The 25,927-nt window shown below is 43.2% G+C and overlaps 1 protein-coding gene across 1 annotated transcript in view; it reads right to left on the bottom strand.

Moving 5' to 3' along the window:
- Positions 1 to 619: 619 nt before the first annotated feature.
- Positions 620 to 25,927, bottom strand: part of ephb2b (eph receptor B2b) — a 113,602-nt gene continuing 88,294 nt past the window's right edge. The window contains exons 8-18 of the mRNA XM_061069993.1: positions 20,596 to 20,720; positions 18,785 to 18,947; positions 16,719 to 16,827; positions 14,563 to 14,630; positions 12,840 to 12,962; positions 12,469 to 12,716; positions 7,484 to 7,699; positions 6,944 to 7,093; positions 4,683 to 4,876; positions 3,005 to 3,160; positions 620 to 728 (exon numbers count right to left, since the gene is read on the bottom strand). Of these exons, the coding sequence (XP_060925976.1) occupies positions 620 to 728; positions 3,005 to 3,160; positions 4,683 to 4,876; positions 6,944 to 7,093; positions 7,484 to 7,699; positions 12,469 to 12,716; positions 12,840 to 12,962; positions 14,563 to 14,630; positions 16,719 to 16,827; positions 18,785 to 18,947; positions 20,596 to 20,720 (1,661 nt within the window). The remainder of the gene's footprint in view (positions 729 to 3,004; positions 3,161 to 4,682; positions 4,877 to 6,943; positions 7,094 to 7,483; positions 7,700 to 12,468; positions 12,717 to 12,839; positions 12,963 to 14,562; positions 14,631 to 16,718; positions 16,828 to 18,784; positions 18,948 to 20,595; positions 20,721 to 25,927) is intronic.

Genomic DNA, 25,927 nt, shown 5'->3' with positions numbered 1-25,927 from the left:
CGTCTCCTCGTCTCCTCGAGGACGATTTCCTCAACTCTTCCTTGATTCTTTTTTTTTTTTTTTTTTTTGCCCTTTTAAAGGGTAGCTTTCCTACTCAGTTCATCTAGTGTAACAACCTTATATCATCTATAAATGTAGATAAACTCCTTGTTGCCTTTTCATCAGTTTTTTTTTTCTTTAAAAAAAAATTCTTTACAAAATTAGCAGGAAAAAACAAAAACAAAACCAAAACAATAAAAAGTTCAACATCAAATGAAAATTGGTGGAAAATTGGAAAAAAAAAGGAAGAAAAAGAGGTGGTGTAGCTGGTCACTTCTGACCTCCCGTGCTTCAGGCTCCAGAGGCGGGTCGGCCAGGTGACGCTTCATCACATGGAAGTTCCAATTCCAAGGATGGAGGGAGAGTCAGGGTGATAGGACGAGAGTAGGACAGGGGGAGGTGGAGGTGGAGAGGGGAACGAGGGATGATGGTAGTCTGGTGGGAGGACCAGACGCACTGTCACGCGAAAAAATAAAAAAAAGAGAAAAAACATCCACTCCACCCTCTGCACCCAGAACCCTGCATCCCGACCGACTTCTCTCCCCCCCCACCGCCTCCACCTCCACTCCGCTCGGAAGGGTCAGACCTCCACCGACTGGATCTGGTTCATCTGCGCCCGCATCATCTGCACGCTGTTGAGGATCTTCTTCTGATGGCCCGCTAGTGTCACACCGACCCTCAGGATGTCCCTGTGAGGAGAGACAGAAGCTGATGTTAGCACACACTCTAAACACTCCTCCATCCGTCTATCATCTATCTGTCCGTCTTCATTCATATCAAACTTAACACAACTATGAGAAAACAAAAGTTAATATGAGCGCGAAACATATGGAGGAGCGACAGGAGGTCCAGCAGAAGAACGTCCCAGCAGAGACGACACCAGACGCTGCGGGTTCCTCCATCTTCTGAAGCCAGGAAGCTTTTATAATCAGAAAATATGATTGTGAATGATTCAGGGTTCATACACATTTTGACCAATGGATTTCCATGACTTTTCAATAACTTTAAACCAAATTTCCATGACCGAACATTTTGTGAAATCTCGGTGTATACACGAAAAAGTGACAAAATGTAGTATTCAAACCAACAATGAGAATTCCAAGGCATACAGTCTACCTTAAATGACACAAACCCAAGTATGCCGGCCTATATTTTGAGCGTATTTCTTTAAAAGCATATGAATTATTTAAAACTCAGCGTAAATGAACTAGGGATGGGCATTCGATTAAATTGTCTTAATCGATCGTCTATTAATTATGCCCATCCCTAAAATGAACGACATGAAAATACGAATATAACAAATTTCCATGACTTTTCCAAAACTTTTGGAAGATTATTTGTTTCCATGACTTTTCAAGGCCTGGAAAAACACATTTTAAAATTCCATGACTTTTCCAGGTTTTCCATGACCGTACGAACCCTGATGATTGAATTTGAGTTTAGTGCGTTTTGTGTTACTGACAAATATCCTGACTGATGTGGTGAAAACGCTCCAACTTCTCTCTGACTCGAGTCTTTCATTAACACAACAGAAAATTACCATAAGAAAAAGCAAGTTCCACTTTGCATCTGCTTCACCATCATCATCATCATCATCATTCCTAAAGCTCCTGTTGCTCCAGATGAAACACCCAACATCTGGTTTCTCTTTTTACAGGTTCCACTGGTATCCAGCTGTAGACTCAGGTATTTATTAGCGCAGGAGCCAAGTGGCAGAGGCACCTGGTTGGACACACTAACTTCCCCTCTACTGAGACGTCTCTCTTTCTATCACTGGGACGCAGCTGTCCCCGGCTGCCCACGCTGCTGTGACACCAGAAACAATATATTATTTGAATATAGTCTATGAGCTACACACAGGACCACAGGTGCCTGAGCTGTGGTCACTGGTCGTCTGGTTGGTTGCACTGCGTGAGGCGCAGGTTGATCCGAGCTCTTCCTTTCTGACGGCGGCAGAGGCGACAACCAATCAGATCGTTTGAAACCAAACATCCAAGAGGAGGCAGAAGCAGCTGGTGTTACTGGTGAGTGTTACTGGTGAGTGTGGCACTTCTCTTTAGTGTCGCGTTGACAGGTAACATGGCACGTTGTGTGTGTTCCAAGCATGAAACTGGGATCGTTGTTGGTTTGGCAACAGCACCAAGTGTGGGACCTGCCCCCCCCCCCCCTCTAGGCGTTACCGCAACTGATACACGAGTCATGAGAGTTTGTTGCACTTTCCCTCAATTTAAGGACAAAAGCGTCTCACACGGTTTCTCAGACAGGACGGGAGCACCACATATGTAATGTGCATTCTTATATATTTTGTTCCTTATATTTTATAGTTTGACTTGAGTATGTTTTTATACTTTTTATATCATGTCTGATACGTGAACAGGAATTCTCCCAGGCTGAGATCTATACATCGATCGATCCATTCATCAAACAATGGACGAGATGAGACTTTACAAATCTGCTCAGCAGCAGAAACCTCATCTGCACAAAACTCATTCTGGTGCAAAAAGGTACGAGACAATCAAATTCATTTCACCTGGATTCTCAACAGTAATCGTGCTTATTGGATAAATCCATTACCATCTGTTTTGTTCGGAGAACAGAGGCCTCACATCTCTGTGGGTTCATCTCTGGCTCGTGATTCTGCTTCATGGACAGGAAATGATTTTTATCTGTTTCTCCACAGGTGGCATTCTTAATACGATTACATCTTGTGTTTTTAAGGGAGATTTTCTGAACACATGGCACAGAAGAAAGGGCTCATTGATGACTTCCAGCTCCCGAGCCCACTGTTCAGCCTTGGAACGGAAATATAACGATCTGCTAATGACATGCAGAGCAGCTAGTGTGTGTTTAACAACGGGCCGGAGGCGGAGTCTGGTGCTCGTTCAGGGTTTTTTAAGAATAGAAGCAAATCCACCTCTTCAGGCTTCTGATCAGACACAGAACAGCAGGATTCATCAACACTTACTCCATGGTCATCTGAGACACCACATCAAATGTAGAGAAGTCTGCACTGGAGAAATTGTCTTTGTACTGGCCCATCTTGATGGCGTCCAGCCACTCGTCCACAGTGCTGAAGCTGGAGAAGTCGGGGATGCTGCGGTCCAGGAGAGGCAGATGAACACTGAGGGGGGGGGGGGGGGGGGGGGGAGAGAAATACAAGCTGATGTTAATAAGAGTCTCGATAATACAAAGTGGCAGGTCTAACATCGCAGGCAATCCAGACCACCTGTGTATGATTCAGACCCTAATTATTACATTAGAGTTTCAAAAGACGAGACAGAACTCAGAGAATCCCATGAACCGTGAGCCAATGTTTTCCAAACTGATTCTTCATAAAAGTATATTTTTCCAAATGAAGTGATAGGCTTCAGGCAGCCAATATATCCACTCAGCGTCTGTGGAAACTCTGGCCCTCGGTCCTGGACTCCACCACAAATGAAAGTACAGACGGAGGGTGGGGGGGCATAATGGAAATCAGTAAAGCCTGGCTCTCAGAGGAAACTAACACCCAGAGCAGAAAGGCTTCAAACTGTTTTGTTTTTGAAAATTGCAAAAACGGCTTCTATCCCGGATTCGCCCCGAGCGTTCGTGGGAAGGATTTGATCTATCAAACCAAAAGGCTTTCATTTACATAACCGCTCGGCGCCAGGAGAAACAAGAGCCACAGTGTACGGCAGAGAGGGAACCGGGCCGTGGACGCCACCGTCGCGGGAGCATGAATTTCCTGTTACGAAGGGGAAAGCCTCTACGTCAGGAGAAATTCACATGCGTGGTATTGCTGTAGATGTTATCCACATCAATGTGAAGTGATGCTCAAACCAGCAGCCGGTCCTGTGGGACGTCCACAGAGACGGGATGAAACACACATGCCGATACCGCACAGAGGGCGAACGACTGAGAAGAAAACGCATTTAACGTGGACAACGTAACCTGGTCTCACGTATTGCTGCCATAGAGGTCCCTCTTGAGGCAAAGTTCTGTATATTAGCTATCTGTCCTAATCACTTTGTACCAAGCCGAAAGACAGAAGAGTGTGGACAGTCCTACAACTGCGATGTGGCTAAGGGAAATGGCTTCTTGCCTTGCCTTGGAGAAATTAACATATGTGGTCACAGGGAAAAACAGTAAATTCAAGGAAATATGGGACATCTTCATGCAACTTTTGGAAAGCGACCAAGTGGAAATGAATGAGTGAAACAGAATAAAATAGCAGCACCTAATAGGATGAATAATCATTGTAACTAACTAATATTATGAATAAGAGAACGTTAACTAGGCTTTTGATTTGATTGATTGGAATTTAATTTAATTTAATTTATTTGTATTTGTATAATTATGTCTTTATTTACTTCCATTTATTCTTATATTTTTATATATGTTTTTTTTTATTATTATTTTATTTAATCTTATTTAAGTTATTTAATTTCTCCCTTTTTTTCTTTTCCCTGAATGTTTGATTGTGGGTTGGGGGTGTTCATAAACGTTTGTATGTTTATAAATGTTTGAATGTATGTTTCTTATATGTAAAACTCAATAAATATATTGTTAAAAAAATAAAATAAACAGTGGACAACGCCATGTGAAATGACGAGTGTTGCAGCCACAAGTAAATCCCATAAATCCCAGTGAGTGGAGGGTCTCACCCTGAAGATAGCGGAGTCATGGCCTTCAGCGTGTTGGGGTTGCGGATCATCTTGTCCAGGTTGTTGACGATCTGGCTGAACTTGGGCCGGTTGTTTCGCTCTTTCTGCCAACAGTCCAACATGAGCTGGTGGAGCGCGCTGGGACAGTCCATGGGGGGGGGCAGTCGGTAGTCCTGCTCGATGGCGTTGATGACCTGCAGGGGGAGACACAGATCTCTAAGGGTTGCTATGAGGCTCTACAAAGGAGAGGTGGAGTGATGGGGAGAGGGAGCGTGCGATCCAGTGATGGAAGAAGTACTCAGATCCTTCCACTTAGGTAAATAGTATAATCAAACTGAAAATATACTTCATTACAAGTTAAAATGCTGCATTCAAAATCAAGAAGTATTTGCAAAAGAAAATGGGACCCAAAACAATTATGAATAATCTTTCTGCAGAAAAAGTGCCCTTATAATATCATATTTTACTTCATACATAATACTTGTTTATCAAAGTTTGTAATTTACTTCACCACCGTTTAGTTTTTTTGCTTTAATGAATCGTAATTTTTTGTTTGTCTTCCGCTTATATGTCTCTATGTTTTGCTTTTACCTAATTGATGTTGTCTACATGATGACAACTGTTTAAAACATAAATAGTTTCTTGTTTATTATTAAATGATTTTTGCCTATTTACATGCACTGAAAAATTTATTTAATAAATAAATGCCAAAAATACATTGTCACAGCGGGTCAAGGCGGAGTTACTTAGGTGGAGCTATAATTTTGACCTTCATATAAAGTTGTTCAGTTCACTCCAGAAGTTTGGGTTCCCTCTAAAGGATCACAGGATAAAACCTAAGGGGTCATATGAAGGTCTGGGGTTTCTTCTTTATGAATAACAGAATTTGTTAAAAATAAAATCATGTGAAAGGTTTAGAGGGTAAATAACTTGACAGAACCGCTGTCAACTCATATAAATGTCAGAAACTTGACAAGTGGCCATAAGTCACAAACTGAAGAGACTGGAAACCATTGGTTTAATCTTTCTCAAGGTTCACTGCCTGTGAACAGAAGCTGTTTCTCTGTGAAATGTTTTGGAGAAGATGGAAACACTCAAGTAAAGAACAAGTACCTAACAACTGTATTTGAGTAAAAATTACTCTTCACCACAGATATGATCCAACTGGAAAACATCCTCTCAGTCTGTATAAATATCATCAGCTTATAACAAATATTTTTTATGAGGGTTAGTGAATAAAATCCCTGATTTAAGGCACAACAATCGTTATTCATCTCATATGAAGAGCATCTGTGCTTCTCACCATGAGTGAAAACAACTGCTGTGTTACTGTCAAAACTGTTAATGATAAAAACATGAATTCATGAAATCATTATTAATATATATAAACTAACATGCATTTGAGCAGCAACCACGGCATCGCCTCTGCACGTGAAGACTTGTTAAACACCAGTTAGGTCGTTAAGAACATAAATCGCCGACTTCACATTTCCACTTGAACTCCGCCAGCAGTGACCTCATCCGACGCCCTTACATCGTATTTAACGCTCTCTCTCCACAACGCCACGTTAAAGATATTTCTGACTCGGTGCCGGGGATGTTGCTGGTCGGGGGGGGGGGGGCACACAGAGGTGGTGGGCGGTTAACAGAGCGAAACAACCTGGAGGACACTTGTGATGAGGACTGGAATCCCTGGCTCATTACCAGGGCCATTAGAGAAGCTCCATTCAGACCCGGATTAATTTCATTCATGAGACCTCCACACGCGGACCCCGACGGAGCAGAGACACGATCTGGAGCTTCTAATAAGATAACCGCTGAGGTCCTCTGTCCCTCTTAGCACATTAGCGTTCTCACTTTCAATTTGAAACTATTTTCATTATCTCTCTCGCCGTAATTTGCTCTCTTCCTCGGCTACCCAGAGGGAGATGGGGAATGGAGGCTCCAGTCAAGAGCAGAAATTGTCCACTGCGCGCTGCTGTGCATTTCAAATGATCTGATTATGGCTCTGTGGTGAGAGCCGGGGAATTTTCATATGAAATCCATGTGTGAAACCCGCTGTTTGGCTAAGGGAAAGCAGATAAATGACAAAATGTATCTCTGAGGAGTTTGAAGCTTAGATGAAACTCTGAAGTAATAAATGTCTGCATGTGGTGAAGCATTGTTTAAAAGAAATTGCTGATAAATGTGACCTTAGAAGTAGCAGTAGTAAGAATCAGCAGCAAGTTTTAAAAATGAGCACAGGCAGGTACGATACATACATCTTGATTGGTCATGTCCCAGTAAGGCCTCTCTCCGTAGGACATGACTTCCCACATGACGATCCCGTAGCTCCACACGTCACTGGCCGAGGTGAACTTCCTGTACTGGATGGCTTCAGGTGCAGTCCATCGGATCGGGATCTTCCCACCCTGCGAAACACAAAGAGCAAAACCTGAGCAGAGAAAAGCGAGAAGGAAACCCGATCGTCCCAACGTCTTGTCTCTGGAAGGAGACACCGATAAGGGCAACTCTATGACAAAGCCCCTGGGAGTCAAGTAAGGTACTTGAACTGCTGAAGGGGAGGAAGGGAGGTGAAGGAGTGATGTTAGTCTGGATGTGGAGAGCAGGGAGAGGGAGTGAAGTGCTCTGTGCACATCAGACTGGATTAAATGAAACCGTCTGGCAGCAGCGGATGAGTGAGATTATCAATCAGAGCAGTTCAGCGAGTGCCAGACACATATTAAACTGATTGGAGAAAAAAAACTATTCGACCCAGGCTTGAAGAGTCTGTATCTTATTCTGAAGGGGACATTTCTTACCAAAGCACTGGTGTAGGTGGGGTCTGACGTGTCGTCCTCCAGGAAGCGCGAGAGGCCGAAGTCCGACACCTTGCACACCAGGTTGCTGTTGACCAGGATGTTCCGGGCGGCGAGGTCACGGTGCACGTAGTTCATGTCGGCGAGGTACTTCATGCCCGAGGCGATGCCGCGCAGCATCCCAACCAGCTGGATCACAGTAAACTGACCATCGTTTTGCTGGAAATAAACATAAAATATTGTTTAACTTATTATACACAGCTTCTCCCCTGGGATCAATAAGGTATTTCTGATTCTGCACAGTGTGGTTCAAGAGGGGGAGATGCTACTGTGGATAATAGGTTGTCTCTTAACGATTGTACAAAGCACCATCAGGATGATTTTTAATGTTCCTCTTTCATTGGAAGATACAGAAAGATGGTGAACCTGCACCAAACTCCAGTCAAAAAGATATTTGTTTATATTTCACGTTACAAATAAACCCTGCTCTGCCTTGACCTTCTTCTTCTGGCAGCATTTCTTATTAGTTAGTGGGCTTCATATCATCTGGATGCAAAACAAACTTCTGCTGAAAAGAATGGGGCTTTATGAAATATCCAAGAAATGTTTTTGTTTTGCCAAAGAAATTTGAAGGTAACTTTATTCCCTTTTTTTTTTTTTCAACATCTTGGCATCTATTTTTTACTTCTATTCAGTGGTCTTATTCTTTAGACTTCATTTTAATTTCTTGGTTTTATTTTAATGCCATTAACTGTTTTTATCTTCATTCAACATTTATTATTATGAATTCCTCTCTTGTAATTATTCATTATCTTTGCTCTCCGTGTTGACAAACCCTGCCATTAATATTACAAATTGACTCCCACTTAAATCCTTTTAAATAAATAGTAATGTCCACAGATCTGTAGGTGGCTGAAAGTTTTCCTGAAGTATTAACTCCGGCCCCTCAAGACGCTGGAGGTCGGGTTGGGCTCCCCGGCCTGGTCCCGGCTGGGGCAGGACTAAGCTGAGGCTGGCTGGCTGTCTACAGCTGTTCCCCTCTCTGGTTTGGGAGGGGGGGGGGGGCCTTTACCCCGTGCATGGGGAGCGTCTGGAGCGGCGCTGCAGCTGTGCCTCCAACTGCGCACACCTGCACTCGCCCCACCACCCACCACGACGCCTGGAGAACAGAGGGTTTCAGAGGAGGGATCATGGGAGCTCCGGGCCGGGTGTGGACGGACGGAAAAGGCTCAGAGAGAGAGAGAGAGAGAGAGAGATTGGAGGGGCAGGCGGTGGGCGGGGCTCTGAGCGCGGCCATATTAAGAGTCTGCATGACCGCTCCACTGGCCTATTTCCCTTTCAAACGTTTTGCTGCTCATTAGCCCAGCGGATGCTTCTTCTCACGTCTAGCTGCTCCTCTTCTTGTACCAGAGCAATTAAGCAGAATGCATTATTCATGAAGGCTCTCACACAAATACACACGCCCATCTAATCGGAGTGCTGTGTTTGCATTTACTGTAATTGGAAAAGATTCCTCCAAAGTCTTCGGGGTCAGGTTAGCTGGGGGAAAATAACCACGTCTTCGTACAACTGTGCAAACCAAGAAGTAGTGGAATTTAAATATCTTTATTTATTCACTTTAAGTTTAATATGTAAGACCAGCTCTCATCTTTTGATTTTGTCGGCTCAGGCTTGGCTGTGGACAGACGCCAGACTCGGATCAATCTATCCTCCATGTTCTCTCCATCCTGCAGGGGGGTTTCTGCAGGAGGCGGCAGGGGAGACAATCCTTCAGCAGGCTCAGCAGCTCAGCATAGAACCGTTTCAGTGGAGAGCATTCGAAACAACGGCCCACCAATCACCTCCGAGATAACACAGGCCGTGTTCAGAGGCTTTGACACTGTCAGCAGTTGTTGTCACAAACTGTCACGCTGAGGTGCTGCAGAGGTTCCCCCCGTTGTTTGGAAGAGAATGTGCTGTCAAATGTGTTTGGCAAACATCTACATATACACAGACACCCTTCACCGCTAGATCAAATTCCAAAAAGAGCTGATGCTTTGTGCCTCGGAGGTCGCAGGCAGAATGCAAATAGAGACTCTGACTCCGGTGCAGACGGCTGCTGACAGCAGCTTGCATGTGCGTTTCTGGAGGAAGGTTCTCATGTCGTCTTGAGACGTTTAAACTGATGATCAAGGGGGGTTTGGAGGAAACTGAACATTAAGCATTAGGAAGTGTTTAGAACTTCATCGAGCTGTCAGTTACTGTAATTCAATATGAAATAAGGTGGGTATTATATCATATTAATGTATATTCTTCACATCTGTATCCACAAAAACACAGAAACATCTTCTTTTGTACTGTAAAGAAAATTAAGGAGCTTATGGTCATTTAAAATGCATCATTCCTACTGTACTTACTCTCTGTGTTGCATTGAAGAGAGAGCTCCCATTAAGTTATTTGAAATTTCACCAAAAATGCTAATGTTTCATGGCATATATCATAAATCCAGAATTTCTTCGGTGGATGAAAGCATATGAGCATATGAAAAAGTCACATTAGCCCCAAAGATTTGTCTCTCTTCCACTAACATCCCTCGACAGATGGGGAAGGGCTGTGTGACATCTCATAGCCGGCTTCATTTGAAAATTCTGACATCTCATTTTAAGCCTCGCAAAGTGTTTGAATTATTTATTCAGGTCGTAACTGGGAGAGCACGGCCGGCTCGCTGGAACATCCTTCTGTGGTGAGGAGGTTATGAAAGTTAAAACTCTCAGGAAGGGCTGCATATTTCTTATCATGAAACACAAGTGTGTGACTCCTGTCTCTGTCTCCATAGAACAGAAAGACCTGGACTCTAATGAGCATCATCCCGGTGTTCGTCAACACAAACAGAGAAACTACTGCAGAGAAAACACATCAGGAATCGATAGCAGGAGTAAACAGACAATCAGCGAGTCCTAATTGTGGAGCACGACTGCACAGAGACGAGAGCGGCTCTGAAGGGAAGCGCTGATTGACACTATTCTTGCAGGAGGGATTCTGTGAATAATAATATTTACTTGAAGATTACGGCGCATGAGAATATAAACCCTGTCAAACGATTGGACTAATGTGTGTGTGCATGCAGGAGAAGGTGAGTGTGTGTTACTGTGCAACAAGGATTTAAACCCTTGTCAGGTGTCTGAATAACTTAAGTGAAGTAATCCTGCGACCGGAGGATTAATCTGTTTTTGTATAAAAATTGCAATTTGACAGAGTGCAATTTGCAAAATAGCAAGAGCCACGATCTCAAGTATAATCTACCGTAATTAACAGTCTCACATAATCTGTAGGTCGGAGTTTCACACTCTCAAAGTGTCGAGTTCAACACGATGACAACTGACTTTACTCAGATGCAGTTAATTAATTCTGAGAGTTGGTGAAACAGCCGGGAGGAATGATGATAATATTCTGTCTTCAGGGCGAAGGGTGAGAGCCTCTGGCTGCATGGTGACAGGTGGTTAGCAGGTAGCTCAGCAGCAACACACACTGCTGGATGGAGTTGTCAGAAACTCCCGTTTAAGCTTTTAAGGTCATCGCCTGAATTTTTTTTTTTTCTCTGAAAGCTTATCACAATGAAAGCCCTGAATTGAGACCTCCAGGATTGGAGGCGGTGAAGCAGCTTTGTCCTGTCAGCCGGTGGAACTCACATTAACCGAAGCTCAAGCAGCTACACTACAGAGCTGTCAGCAGATTCATTAGCTGCTGTCAGTCTGCTATCAACCACCGTCGGGTTGGACTTTTCATTATTACTGTATGGCCAACTATGCAACTGTTATCATTGAGTAGAACTAGGGTTGCAAAGGGGCGGAAAGTTTCCGGTCAATTTCCACGGGAAGTTAAGCTCGGGAAAGAAAAAAGAAACATAAAAGCTGAGCAATAAAAACATCATTCAAAACTCTATTTTAAAGATGTATGGAATGCAGCACACGCTGCACGTTGAGTTTCAACCCTCCACTGTGCATTCTTCCATCACATGCACAGATAACTCCCAGCATCCTTCACTCTACAGCAGGGCTATTGAGGCCTGCTGTAGAGTGAAGGACTAGTCAGGTAAGTTTCAATGATATTACTGGAGAAAATATATGAGCATGCTGATTGAGGATTGTTCATCTGTTCATCTAGCCTATTTCCATTCATTTATCCATCAATTGTAAAATATGAGTACAGACGATTCCAATTGTTTGGCTAACTATATCTCTGGCATTGCATTAGTGTTTTTTTACAAACTATTTTCTCATCTTATTCTACAGAACAATGCCACGTGCACTATCTCATGTGTGGAGACATTTCACCCCATCCAATGTAGAAGGAAAGGCTGTGTACATTTGCAAATACTGTGCAAAGACCTATGTTAAGAATGACACAACGATGCAGAAGCATATAGTCAAGTGCCCAAAGTTTCCTCAGGGCTCAAATCAGCCTATGACAAAACAAAATGTTTATATTTATGTCTGTATATGACAAGGTAAATACAGTTAGTATAAATTACCTACAACATTTCCAGTTTATTCCCGTTAATTCCCGTATATTCGCGTATATTCCCGTTAATTCCCATGGAAAGTTTCCAAGTTTGAATATTCCTGGAATTTTGCAACCCTAAATAGAACACATCTTAACAATTTCAAAAATATTTTTTAAATATTGTTGAGCAAAGACAATATAACAATCGTTTGAGTTTTTAATAAAAGAGCTAATTTGGTCTGTTTTCTGTAGAAGTTTATTTAGAAGTGAACTTTCTCCGACTGGCTGCTTTAAGAGTCTGGCGAGAACAATTAAATTAATTAACACACAGTATCAGATTCCACTGAAGAAACCAAATGCGTTTGGGATTCTAATTATAACCGTGTCTGTTTAATGCTGCTCAGACCACCAGCTGTGATTTAAATTTGAAGAGAAGAAATTAAATCACATTCACAGTATTTGTTGTTCCTCATCTCTGGAACACAGATTCAATCGGGGTCTCTTACCCTGAGGAAGGAGTCCAGAGATCCGTTCTCCATGAACTCGGTGATGATCATGACGGGACTGCTCTTGGTGACCACTCCCTCCAGGTGGATGACGTTGGGATGGTCGAACTGGCCCATGATGCTGGCCTCGCTCAGGAAGTCCCGCCTCTGCTTTTCCGTGTAGCCCGACTTGAGAGTTTTAATGGCCACGAACATTTCCCTTTTCCCCGGCAGCTTTAGATTCCCACTGCACACCTCCCCGAACTCTCCTGTGTGGAGGTAGGTTTATATTAATGTCAGGGGGGGGGGAAATTAAGCACCGGCTTGTATTTAGAAATCATTTTACACGGGCGGTATTCCATCCACGTGTGTCAGCCAGATTTTTCCATTACCTGCACCGATGACTTGTTCAATCTTCACGCAGGATATATCAATCTCCTTGGCGAACTCCCTCACGGCCTCGTTGGGGTCCTCATATGTGAACGGATCAATATAAATCTTCATTCCTGGAGTCACTTGGAAAAAACGAAGGAGAGGCTATAATATTCAAGTCTCGTGTTCGAGCTCACACTCCCACAGGCTCTGACAGTCAAATGCATCGGGGGACATTAACGACCACTTCACCTTGCATTCACACACACTCCACGGCCAATTATGCGATTTCTTGTTTTACATCCAGCCGCTGAAGGTTGACAGATGGGGGAGGTAGTGCAGGTACGAATGGTGGTTATGACTCGTGCCTGGTGGCTAATGCGTGGTGCTGTTCATCCAGCAAGGACGTGCTACCTCCATCCTCTTAGTTGTGATACGGTGGGTTAATATATATATAAATATCACCTCCTATGAGTCATAGTGCCATTAACGCTGAAGAGAGAAACCTGGGCCCGATATCAGCATCGCTCAGCTTTACTCCAAGAAATAAATTGGCTCTCCTAAGCCCTGATGCCAGGTAAATTGGCTTAAGGTGGCCTTTAAGTGTTCAGGGACTTAAGTGTCCCGAGTTTTAAATCGGATTATTCGTCTCTCTCACCTCCACATCAGGCCTGAGGCTATTTGAATGGATACTGAACTTGTGCCTGGCTGCTGCGGTGCTAGAGAGAGCATGCACACACACCACCTCCCCAAAAACCTGGCGCACTGCTCTGAAGAAACGTGCTGCAGAGATGAACAGATGGAGAGGATCTTACCACGAGAACCCCCACCCCCCCTCTTCTTGCTAAAGCCCCTACAATCTCTTCCCAAGCTGAAGCTCTGTTCGACAGACCACCCTCCTCCCGATGGCTCAGACCACCAAACAACAGGGGCGTGAGCCTGAACTGTGCCGGGGTTGGAGGACAGGAAGCACACGGGACACGTTCGCTTTGGCTGTAAATAGCCATGAAATATCAAAAGCTTTTCCCTGGCACGCTACACTCAATCCCAGGTTTGACTCTTTCACACACAGCGCGATCAGATCAACGACAGGAAAAGGATGAAGACGTGTGTTTAGTTCCACAATAGAATATACAAATGAAGATTGGTGTCAGAAACGTGTGATGGAAATAGATCTGTGGGTTTTTTCCAATCAGGCCAGAGAATGATGGATTAGTTTTAACGTCTTAAAACGGAACCACAGAGGATTTACTTCTCACCAGATTCATTTCAACATTATTGTCGTTTAAAGCTCTTTGCTACTGTACAAAGAGAGGAAATCATGGAGAAATTCCACTCATTCAACCAAGTCTTTTGAATTTCTCCACAATGGCAAATGATCGTGTGGCATTAGCATGCAAATGGCCTTAATGTGGGTGAAGATTGACCTATTTCCACCACAATGGATTTGGTTAACAACGGAGTTTGATGATGCACACGCTCAAAAAACGCTGGTTCTGATGTGGTTAAATCCGGGCTCCGAGTGAGCAGTCGAACAACAGCCGGGATTATTTGCAAGTGTGGGGGGGGGGGGGAGGCAGACAAATGAAGTGGCGCTGTGCTGGTTTGTAGCCAAGGACGCCAGCATGCAAGGTGGTCGCCATGGAGATGACTGTGTGAGGTGGTAGTCATGGCGACAGGTGTGGTCGGTGCTGACAGAGGAGCCAGCGGTGAAGGCGGGCGGAGATGAGTTGGTTTACTCACTGTGGCCGCTGGTGTAGTGCTGCAGCTTGTCCGTGTACTCCGAGTCGGCCCGGTCGAAGCCACGCCTCCTGGGGGAAAACACAAAGAACTCTAGCTCCGGTTCAAAGACAGAGAGCCGGGAGGGGCAGGTGCACAGATCAAACAACCCCGGGGTCTACCCACACTGAGGAGACCCCCGACTGAGATCTCATGAGGAGCCGGGACTCAGTGTACATGTGGACAGCCATGTTCTCCTATTGACAAATCCACACTAAGGATGTCCTTGATGGGTGAATGTGGTGAGCATGTAAACATCAGCGGGTTTCATTCAGACGGGCTAATGACCTGGGTCATGTGATCACATCACAACAGAGACTGCAGAGAAACATGGACAGTGGTGTACAAAGTACTTGAAAGCCATACTTGAGTAAAAGTACAGATATCTTACCTGAAAGTGACTTCGGTAAAAGTAGAAGTCACCGGTCAGAAAATGACTTGAGTAAAAGTCTTAAAGTAGCTCATATTAAAAGTACTTAAGTATCAAAAGTATCTGGTGTTGAAATGTACTTAAGTATCAAATGTAAAAGTACAAGTACCAAAATTAAAAATGCAAAGTGCTTTTTATAGTAGGTCTATACAGACGAGATTTATCTCAACTGACTGAAAAATTATGACAACAATATGAATATAATGTATATAATGTATAATTTTACAAATTTTGAACCCTAGATGATTGAGAGTGAGAGAGAGAGAGAGAGAGAGAGAGAGAGAGAGAGAGAGAGAGAGAGAGAACTGCGTCAACCTCCGCTGCTCAAGTAACGAGCCAGTTTGAGAATGTAAGAAGTAGAAAGTACAGATATTTTTGTTCAAATGTAACGAGTAAAAGTAAAAAGTCGTCAGGAAAAGGAGTACTCAAGTAAAGTACAGATATGAGAAAAAATCTACTTAAGTACAGTAACAAAGTATTTCTACTTTGTTACTTCCCACCACTGAACATGGATATGAGGGGGGGAGTTTCAAACTGGACAATAGAACGAGATAAAAATGTCTCCTTTAAATGAAAATAAGATCAAATATCGAGTGCAGCTCATCTGATCCTGTCTCAGGGCTCATACCGTCTTTATTAAACATTAAAAACTAATATTAATACATTAAAAACTGCTGCTTTGTCACTGTCTTCATGAAACTCAGTGTGTGCTGCAGTGCCTCATTAGGCCCTGACCTCATGTTATCTTCCATGAAATTGAAGCCAAAGAGTTTCAATAATAACACAATCATATATAATCGGTACATTTATCAGGAGAGAACAATAGAGGTCAAAACCACGCAAACATATCAAATTAAACAGTGATTAATGAGTGATATACAGCTCTTTATTATTCTATGGGTTTGGCCGTATGACCATGCAGACAAGAAGTGCATTCATGGGGAAATTGGTCAAAGTTTTTCATAGATAAAGATTTGATATTCTATGATGAGACAGGATTTTTTCACTAAACTTTGTTTTATTTTACTTTGTGTTTTGCGTGCCAGTTTTTCGTTGGCCGGCGTATTGACAGAGACATTAAAATATCATTTTGAAGGTCTGCAGTAGGGCCACCACAGTGCACTTGAACCTATTTATTTCTTTGCCTGTCTGACCACAGCCTCCCGTTCTGTGCTGGCGACGTTCCCAAACTAAACCGCAAGGCAGTGCACAACCGATGTCATTAACCCGTCATAATCCATGAGGGGAATATATTGTATGCAAAATGTTCTGTCCAAGATCCAAGATTAATGAGGGGGATCTAAAAGCAGAATGCAAACTCGGAAATTCTTGTTGTTCATTCTTGTGTGAATCAAAACATGGTGCTGCTTCACTTTTAACAGAAGAGGCCCTGGTGGGAACTGAAATCCTAAACTTGACCCCCACAGAGGGTTTTGATAGCAACATTGACCTTTAAACATTATTTCTTCATTTGAAGGACTGGAATTTACAAAGAACCAACATCTTTGCACTTGTGTGTTATATATTTACAACTCACATTTATAAGGCCAAGAAACCTGATGCTACTTCATTCATTGAGTAAAAAAAACACAACATGTAAAAGTGTCCACTTTGTGAGCTTGTGCAGATGTCTTTTACAGGCAGCGAGCTTACAGGCGGTTTCATAAAGCCTGCGACGGGACTGACTCACCGGTTGCAGACGATGATGATGACGACCACAGCGATGAGGAAAACCAAACCAGCAGCTGCCGAGCCAATGATGAGAGGAAGCTTCTCCTGAATGCTGGTGTTGTATTCCTCTGTAGGAAGACGGAAAAGCACACATAAACACAGAGCTATGCATGCACACACTCACACTCACACATACACACATGCAGAGTCACATGCTGAAACATATGGGCAAGCATCTGAGCCCTTGCACATGGAGGGAGCAGTGGGTGACAGACAGACATACGGCTGGCTGAACCAATGAGCGGCTTGGCATCTCGACTGGCTGCGTGGCCCATTTTCCGAGGCACACTGAATGCGCTCGGGTGCCGAGGATACGGACAAATCATCTGGCAGGAAAGTGTGTGAAGTGAGGAGAGAGAGCATGTCTGGGTGAGACCCAAGAAGCCAAGAGCCGGGATCCAGCTCCTGAATGGGCGAAGTGAGGCAGAGCCAGATCCTTCTCCTGAGGCGCCGCTAACGACACATGACTTCACAGCTTTACCCAAACGCACGAGTGAGGGAGTTCCCCGGAGCGCTAACTAATTTTGGACGCCATGAATTTTACATTTTATATTGTAGCAGTTAACCTAGCTAACATTTTATTGAGACTCTTACCTATTTGTTATTTATAAGCACAGTATAAACATTTAATAAATGGTTTATAATGCATTATAAAGTCTGTTTTTAAAATAAAACTTTAATATCAGTCTGCACTAAAAGGGGCTCACAGTAGGAGTCAGAGTTGTAGACAATCACATTATTATAAATGTTTAAATTAGAGCTTGATCTATTTCTTTATTTATATTTATCTATTGGCTGAAAATTGTCTGGTATGAGCCTTTCACATGTCTGACATATTTTTTATGTTTGCCATTATGAAAACTTAGATTTTTACAAAATAAAAATGCTAAAAATATGTGCATTTATTTTTGCATTATATGTATTAAACATATATATTTTCTTATTTCAAGTTTTATATCTTTTGTTATTTAAATTTGTTTTGTAAATTACAGTTATTTGTAATACATTTAAAGGTTAAACTGGCAAATATTGAGCCTCAATTACATTCCTTTCTCATAAGAACTTAATAATATCTGGAAATCCCCTTTTTTAAAAGGTAGCAGTATCAGGCTGTTATAATAGTTTATTAAATATTTACATAGTGCTAAATCCTAACTGGAGGGGTGAGGGCTGATGGCTGTAAATCTAACACAACTAAACGGTCACTCTCTGTTTACTTTTCACTTCACTCTTGTTTACCAGAAGCATTTTAAGAGTCGCACTTATCACAAAGCAATTTTTTACTTTATGCAATAATGTTTCCTGCAGCAGAAAACACAACTTTTCAATAAATGTAAAGGCTTGTGAAATTCCCTTTGAACGAATTATCAAGATTGTTTTTTTTATTGAAAAACTGTCAACACTGATCCCTACATATCCTTAAGTTTACTCAATATTTACTGCTATGAGTCAGTTTGACGAACGTTACGTGCTGGGATCCGTGTGTGTGGCAGCGTCAGGGATGTTTGTCTGAGAGCTCAGGCTAATGATGGCCCTGGGCACGGCAGGCTGAAGGAAATGAGATGTTCGGAGGGGAAAACCCCGGCCTTGGCTGGAACATTAACCTACATGACTGATGTTTACCGAATGTTCCTTCTTCTCTGAGTTGTGTCATTGTGCAAAGATAAGACAACTCCGACCTCAACCTAGACTCCAAGGCTTGTGGTGGCAAATGGAAATAACACGACATCGGCAAAACATATTGTTTGAATAGAGATTTGTGTACCACATAAAAGAAAAAAACTTTTAAAAAACACATGAATAATGGAATATATATATACTCGCATAATTTAAGGGATGTTTGCGAATACTGTAGAGGACATGATGAAAGTACGAATATAGTTTCTTGAGGCCCTTGTATTGTTTACTCCACAACATTCCCACAGCTGTCTGGATCCATCCTGTGTTACAGGGTGGGTCCATAGGCCGAGCCTGTGAGGTGATAACAGCTCTTCGTGCTTTGCGGAACAACGGCTGAATTCTCACCCTCAGTCATGGTCTGGAAGTAGAGTTTTCCGCTGTAGCGTCCGAACCCGGCCACGGTGCGGGCCCGGACCTGGAAGACGTAGATGCTTCCTGGCTTGAGGCCACGGATGACCACTGTGTTGGTCTGGCTCCTGATAGTGGAAGAGTTATATTCTGACTGGTCCTAAGAGAGGAAAAACAACATGTTAAAATGTGCGCACATTAGTAATTACAGTTCCGATTGCAGAGGCGAACATGAAGAAATTACATACTCGGTTATGATCTCGGACAAATGATACGTCAGTGTCAGCAGACGCAGGACTGACTTTTTAGTGCCGGGATTTTAAAACGTTAGAAGATGCTGAAATACACTCAGCGAAAGCCTGAGAGGTTTTGACGTTGACGGAGATCTTCTGTCTCCTTATTCCACAAATCTCCGTCTATCTGTGTGTCCCTCACATATCTGGAGATCCACTCATCTTATCACAATCATGACAATGGACATGTTCATGGCAACGGATTCTCCGCTTTCTGCTACTGAGTCGAGCTTCACTGAACTTTTAGCAAACAGGTGAGCAGCTCTTTGTGCAGCAGCCGTGGCAAAGCTTCAGGATTCTGCAGTCTGAGTCCTGCAGATGGTCGTACCTCTGAAAGCTGCAAACAGCCCATTCCAAACAGGCAGGTTTATAACGAGCACTACTTATTGAATACATTAAATCCGATCAACAGAAATGTATAAGCACATCCCATTGGAATTGTCTCGTTAATAAGCACGAGATACATCAGACAGCAAAACCTCATCCTGAAAACCTTGTGTAGATTTATAGTCTTTGTGAGCATCAACGTGAGAGAAAGAAAAAGCAGATCCCGGCATTTATTTGTACAGATATCTAACATAAGCACAAAGGAACATATCTGAATAATTTGTGAGCCGAAAAAAGGAAATGGTTTGATGCAGCAGCAGGACGCAGAGAGGCAGACATCCAGCAGCTGCAGTGCAGTGAGGAAGGTACATTCTGTGGCAGTTTCAGGTCAGGCGGCTTTGGTGAGCCCTGGCTTCTGATGATCCGAGCTGTGTTCACTGGCACACACAACGCTGACAGGTCTGAGAGCACAGACTGAGACGGTTTTAGCTTGCTCCCTTCAAGCTCCTGCTCAGCACACACCTCTGAGCCACAGCAGGGGCTGAGACAATTGTTTTGACAGCTCTCTCCAGCAGTGTCAGGGACGGGGAATTATGTTTTTAAAAGTGGAATGGCTCAGCATGCAGATGAAGGCTTTGAAAAATGCTGTGTGCATTTGTGTGTGTGTGTGTGCATTCATGTACATGTGGGGGATTGTGTGTATGCGGCTCTATGAATGCTTCTATGCATTTAAAGTGATCCCTGCGCTTGAGTCAGCGCACTGGGAGTTTTCTTGTGGGAAAGTATGCAGATTCAGAGCAGCTCTCCCCTTGAATACTATTTTTACAGCAGGCACTGCAGCATTGTTTCAACCACAAGTCTCCGTGCATCAATCCTCCGCGGCCCTACTGCAGGGCTGAGCGTGGTTTCCTTTCCCAGTGACTGACTGTGATTATAATTGAAAGAGAATGAGCATAAGTTCTGAGCAATGTTCAGGAGCTCCATCTACATGCCTCCTAGGATGTGCTGTTATGCAAACGAGCACGAGGAGATATTCAGAATTTAAATGTACAACTAAACCAAAGAGTCAGGTTCTGCCATTAGCACATGATTTATTTAGCTGGGTGTGGGGGGGGAGGAAATGGAACTCGTGTTTGTATGGATTAGTGTCGGCTTGGTAGGAAGAACGTGTCACTGCATCGACGTTACCTTTTCATAATACTGCAGCTCGTAGTCCAGGATGATGCCGTTGGGCTGGTCGGGCTGGGACCAGGAGAGGGTGATGCTGTCCACAGTGCGACTCACCTGGTGCATTATTGATACAGTAGACGGAGCTGTGAAGACACAGAGACGAGGATGAGACTGAAAATCATTCACCAGCGACTTCACACAGTCACGCACGCAGAGTTTTACAGCATCTTTAATCTCACAGCTAAACACCTGGTTCTACAGACGTGTAACGCCATAAAAGTTACCTGATGCACTGCGACTGTACCTGCATCGGAGTTTGGCAAGTCTCGACACATGGGAAAACCACAGAGGGGGAGGGGGGGGCGGCCTCATGGGACTTCCCAGCACGAACTGAGATTTTCACATGATTCATTTGCTCTCGTAATTCAACTAATAACAGCTTCTGCAAATGAATCACTGTCAAATCATCCGACCGACACGTATTACTGTTCCTTTTGTCGACATCATAAACTCAACAAAGAAAGAGTGAGAATCACACGAGCCACAAAAATGATACAACATCCTTTTTTATGAAGGTACATCATTCTGATTTAATTGAGTTTATGCAAGATGACAGCTTGGGTTACTTATTGAATTATTATTAATGAATTATCAAGTTAACTATTGCCAGTGAGTTTTGATGTATAGGCCAAAACAAAGATTAATTCATCACTCTTATTTATAGACATTATCATGGACTTTTTATTTTGTTGTGAAAACCTTTAAGGTTAGAGAGAAGCAACATGAACAGTAACAATTTTAATGCAGAACATGTGCAGTCAACTATTTAAAGCATATTTGCTCATTTGCCTTCAAGGCTGAATTTAAAAAGCAAGATGCTTTGCAGTAGCTCATTATCATCGTTTGAAGTGTGCTGCATCCTAAATGACATCACCCACTCTAACCAGAAGTACCACATGCTAATAATAATAATTAAACTGAAAACATTCATTACTTTATTCTGGTTTTACACTTTGTAAAAACATGTGAAAATGTCTTGTTTTTTAAAGTTTTCCTAAAACAGTCAAATCGTTTATTGCCTAAATGAGAACTATTCTCGATTAGAATCAAACAACTTCGCTCCACTTTCAAGTAAACAACTTGTAGTGGATTTAATGACTCTTGACATCATGGGTGGCCCACTAGTTTTGCAAATCCCGGTGACCTACAACTTTGCACATTCTTTTTAGCGCAGCCGTGAGGTCAGAGGGGCGTGATCACCTCACGTCCTCCAACAACCATTACGATTAGTTCAGGTTGCCGTGGGTTAGTGTAAAGCTAAGAGAAGCTGAAGCTAAAAAGCTCTGTCTGGGGAGCATGGCAAAGCCCGCGGGCCTCCGAGCTGGAGCCTCTCTGTGTGAGTGTGAAAGGGTCGGCTGGGTAGAGGAGTCAGTGAAGGGGGGGGTGCCGGCCAAGATTTATGGACACCGAGCCCCATGCTCATCCCCTTCAGGGCCAAGGCTACGCAGACAGGCAGCCCTCGGCCAGCAGCATAGTGGCTCTCTGGAGTGTGAGCAATAAAGACACATGTCTCTGCACCGGCACGCGTTCTCTATGGAAAACCAACTGACTGGAAAACTGCTACGCCTCTATTATCGAAGATTCCCAAGCTGCATGTGTGCTGCAGTGGAGGCGCCATGAACGAGCTGCGATCCATCCAAAGGTTTACGTTTAAGTGTAAAACACTGTTTTTACAGTTGCTGTTACTTTTTAAAGATATAATTGCGTCAAGTTCTGAGAGGTAGTTAACAGTCACCTGCACGTGAAACAGAGAGCGGCAGGTACACAGACTAGAAAGAGAAAGAGAAGTTCACACGTGCGGTACGAGCAGCTGGAACTTTGAGGTGTGACCGTCTGCGTGAACGGTAAAAACTTTATAGACTAAAATGTGCGAGAGGAAAAGACTGGGAGAGCATTATGGAATTGTTGAAACTACAACTAATCAACGGAGCAAAACTCAGACCTAGAAAACTCCTCCTGAGAAGAGTCAACTTTTTGGGCTCATTATCAAACTGCAGATCCCAAAAATTGTCTGATCAGACAAAAAAACTGTGATCAGACCTGAACCCTGAGTTTACCTGCACTCCAGGCAAAGAAACTTGGCTGATAATATAGTGTCTGTGAGTTACCATGGTGACTCAGAGCCAACGGTAAAAAGTCCCGTTTATAACCCGACTCGTTCTCATCAGCTAATCAGCTAAGCCTTGCGTGAACCTCCGACCCAAACAGAAGCAACAAATTACGATGTCTCATATAAACCGTGATGGTCAAGGGTCTGAGTACGTCCTCATGTGCGGCTGCCAGAGGATAATAAATGGATGTTCTGTATTTCATCTCAGCGAAGCACTTACACTGCGATGGCCTGTGACTCTGCAGCTCACATGCATCACGCCTCTTTCCCCCGGAGCCGGAGGTACAACAATGTATACAGTGAGCAGTCAGGCCAGCCGTCTGAGGAATCTCCTCCATCGCACTGTACCCACTAGTTTGTTTGCAGTCACAGGACGACAGCCTAATAAGGCAAACAGTTACTCTAAGGGGAACTCACGAGTATCCCATTACGGATGTACATATATATTCAGGACTGCCACATGGCCTGTTCCTGCATAGCATTTCCATTAAACACACAGCGCAGCCTTGCCTAGTAACCTGATCCAGGCCCCGGAGAAACAACGGCAGTTCATGGATCCATGTACAGAGGATGGACACATGCCAGCGTGCAAAAGCTGTTGGAGGAGAAACACTGTGGTTTTCTGCTGCTAAAGGACAAGTTCCAGACAGTCGGGTGGCAGTCGCCATGTCTGAGCTGGAGATACGTGTGGTGTGTGAAAGAGAAGACAAAGTGAAATCACGTTAGAAAGGACGACAGGACTTTAAGTTCTCTGGAATGGAAGTGTTGAAACCTTTGGCCAGAGGAGAGAAATAACAATTGAGCTGTGTTCTGCGTATTTCATGTCAATTCAGTGCAACGAGTTTGACGTTCACCCAATTGACTGTGGAATGCGGTGGTACACAATCCAGTGCAGTCAGGCCTACAGCACTGAACCACACATGAAAACCATTTTCCTCCATCTAATTTATGAACCCCAAATCTACAAGTCTCCTTTGTGCTCCGGATCTTTAAGTGTACCTACATTTTCTTTTGCTCCCTCAAGTTAATCTATAATTTAAAGGGTTGAGTAAACACTTGGTTTTTCTCTGTGTCAACATCGTTCACCGAGTTCTGCCACTAACTGCATGTTGTGCTTGTTTCCAGCCTTTTTGCTTTGTTGTTACAATGATTATTTTTAAATCATGTGCATTGCACCTCATTTAAGATGATTAGAAATTAAAAACAAAGATGTAAGGAAGTTCCCTGGTTGTTTATACAATGCGAGGCCAACTCAACTCACACTCGCGATGTATGTCAAGACAGTTTTCACTTTCTCTAGGATGTTTTATTTAAAGGTTTTTCCCGATGAACGCTCTTATTCATGTTCTTTAAAACTAATGAAGCGGTTGTAATGACAAAGACAGGGATTGTACGTTTGGGTAATTAGATTATATGGCTGAATTGGAAAGACAAATGGCCTTGATGAATATGTTTCTAACAGCGGTAGTCATTGAGTTTCCCATACACCACAGAGGAGAGTGACAGCAGAGAGAGAAGTCTCAACCACGAGGAGAGCTAATGATATTCACAGAAAATAAACTCTATCTGCTAATTCCACAAACATCTGTGTGTATGTGAAACGCAGATCTCCAGGACCGTTCATCTATCAGCTCCACACTCGGTCTGTGTGTTCTTAAAGGCCAAGGGAAGTGGAGTATTCTATTTGGTGCGATTATGACAAGCGATACTTTAAATATTAATAACATTTGAATGAGAAGTCACTGGGGGAGGAACAGCGGTTCACAACTTGGTGATACTGGTCAAAATTCAGATCATTTTGATAATTTGATTATTTCTATTTCACACAGACATTGACAGGTGCTGTGGGTACTGATCTCTGTCATGGCAGCAACATTCAGTTATTTTGAAAAGTTGTGAACTTGGATCTGAAGATTGTGTCAGTTGTTTAACCTCGGACATAGTGACACAAAAGAACACCAGTTAATAAATCATTCAAACGTTTACAAAAGCAACACATAATAGAATAATAAAAGCCAAAAAATACAGTTTAATTTGATGAAAAACGTTGACTAGACAATCTTAATTTTAGATAAACCAGGTAGGATGAACAAAAACTTCCCTCTGCACCATCGACTGTTTATAAAAAGCTCTGTCCACAATGTCCAGCACACAAACAATGAAAACTGACACTATGTTATCTGTTTTTGTGAGAAAAAATAATTGTGAATGGGTCCAGGGCCGAGCCCACACACATACAGGTTTAGAACAGGCACCTCTAATCACCAGAGCATCTCTCAAGTCCAAACCAAAGCTTGAAATGCATCTGTGACAATAATCATTAACGGTGAGGTCTTCAATTTCTCTGATGCAATTTGCCACGTTGGAATTTACTCTTTTTCTTTGCATCACTTCCAACAGTTCTGAACAGATTGGGGTTTTGAATGTTTTGATCTCAGATATATCCCCATGCCTGCAAACCGCTAAAGGATAACCAGAGTGCCAATCAAATTAACTAGTGAATACGCTGGGCCCTCGGGGACGAGTCTGCGTATAACTTTCAAGGTTGTATATCACGTTGCTTAATTGTGTGAGGATGGGAGTCCCCAGCTGTTGTCAAAGAATGAGGTTTCAGATCCCATGTTATTCCTAAGCCTGGGATCGTATATGAAAGACGCTGCTTAGGAGTCGACTCCAGCGTGAAGCTCTGGCCTTGGCCCAACAACGCAGAATACAAAGACTCAATATCTCTAATAGATGTTTTACGGCCATGTTTGAACACCTACAACTTCCCTAATCAATTAAAGATGGACTTAACAAGGATATTTCCACTCATTTAAATCCAAGATGATTTAATGGGCCTTGCTTTTGCTAACACACACACACACACACACATAGAAGTGAGGCTTTAATTCATCCCATCACTTTATATACGTGTTGTCTTTTATTATACTGCACTCAGGGGCTGCTCTACTCTCTCTTGAACCATTTACCTGCTATGAATGCTTGGTTCCTGACGTTGCTCTCCATTACCGAGCTCAGGACATGATGGGTGTGTTTTTATTAAGCAAGGCTCGTGAATTGTGAATGGGTGGGGGGGGAAGCCGAGTGGGCTCCGAATCTTTACGTGCAAAAACACCCTCGTTGGACGGAAGTCTCCGGGTCCCTGAGGAAACCCTAAGTAAACGGTTTTCACACATG

The sequence above is a fragment of the Limanda limanda genome, chromosome 4 (assembly GCF_963576545.1).
Source record: "Limanda limanda chromosome 4, fLimLim1.1, whole genome shotgun sequence".
In the NCBI taxonomy this organism is placed as follows: Eukaryota; Metazoa; Chordata; class Actinopteri; order Pleuronectiformes; family Pleuronectidae; genus Limanda; species Limanda limanda.
The sequence above is the reverse complement of the archived record's forward strand: the minus strand, read 5'-3'. Positions and strand labels throughout refer to the sequence as shown.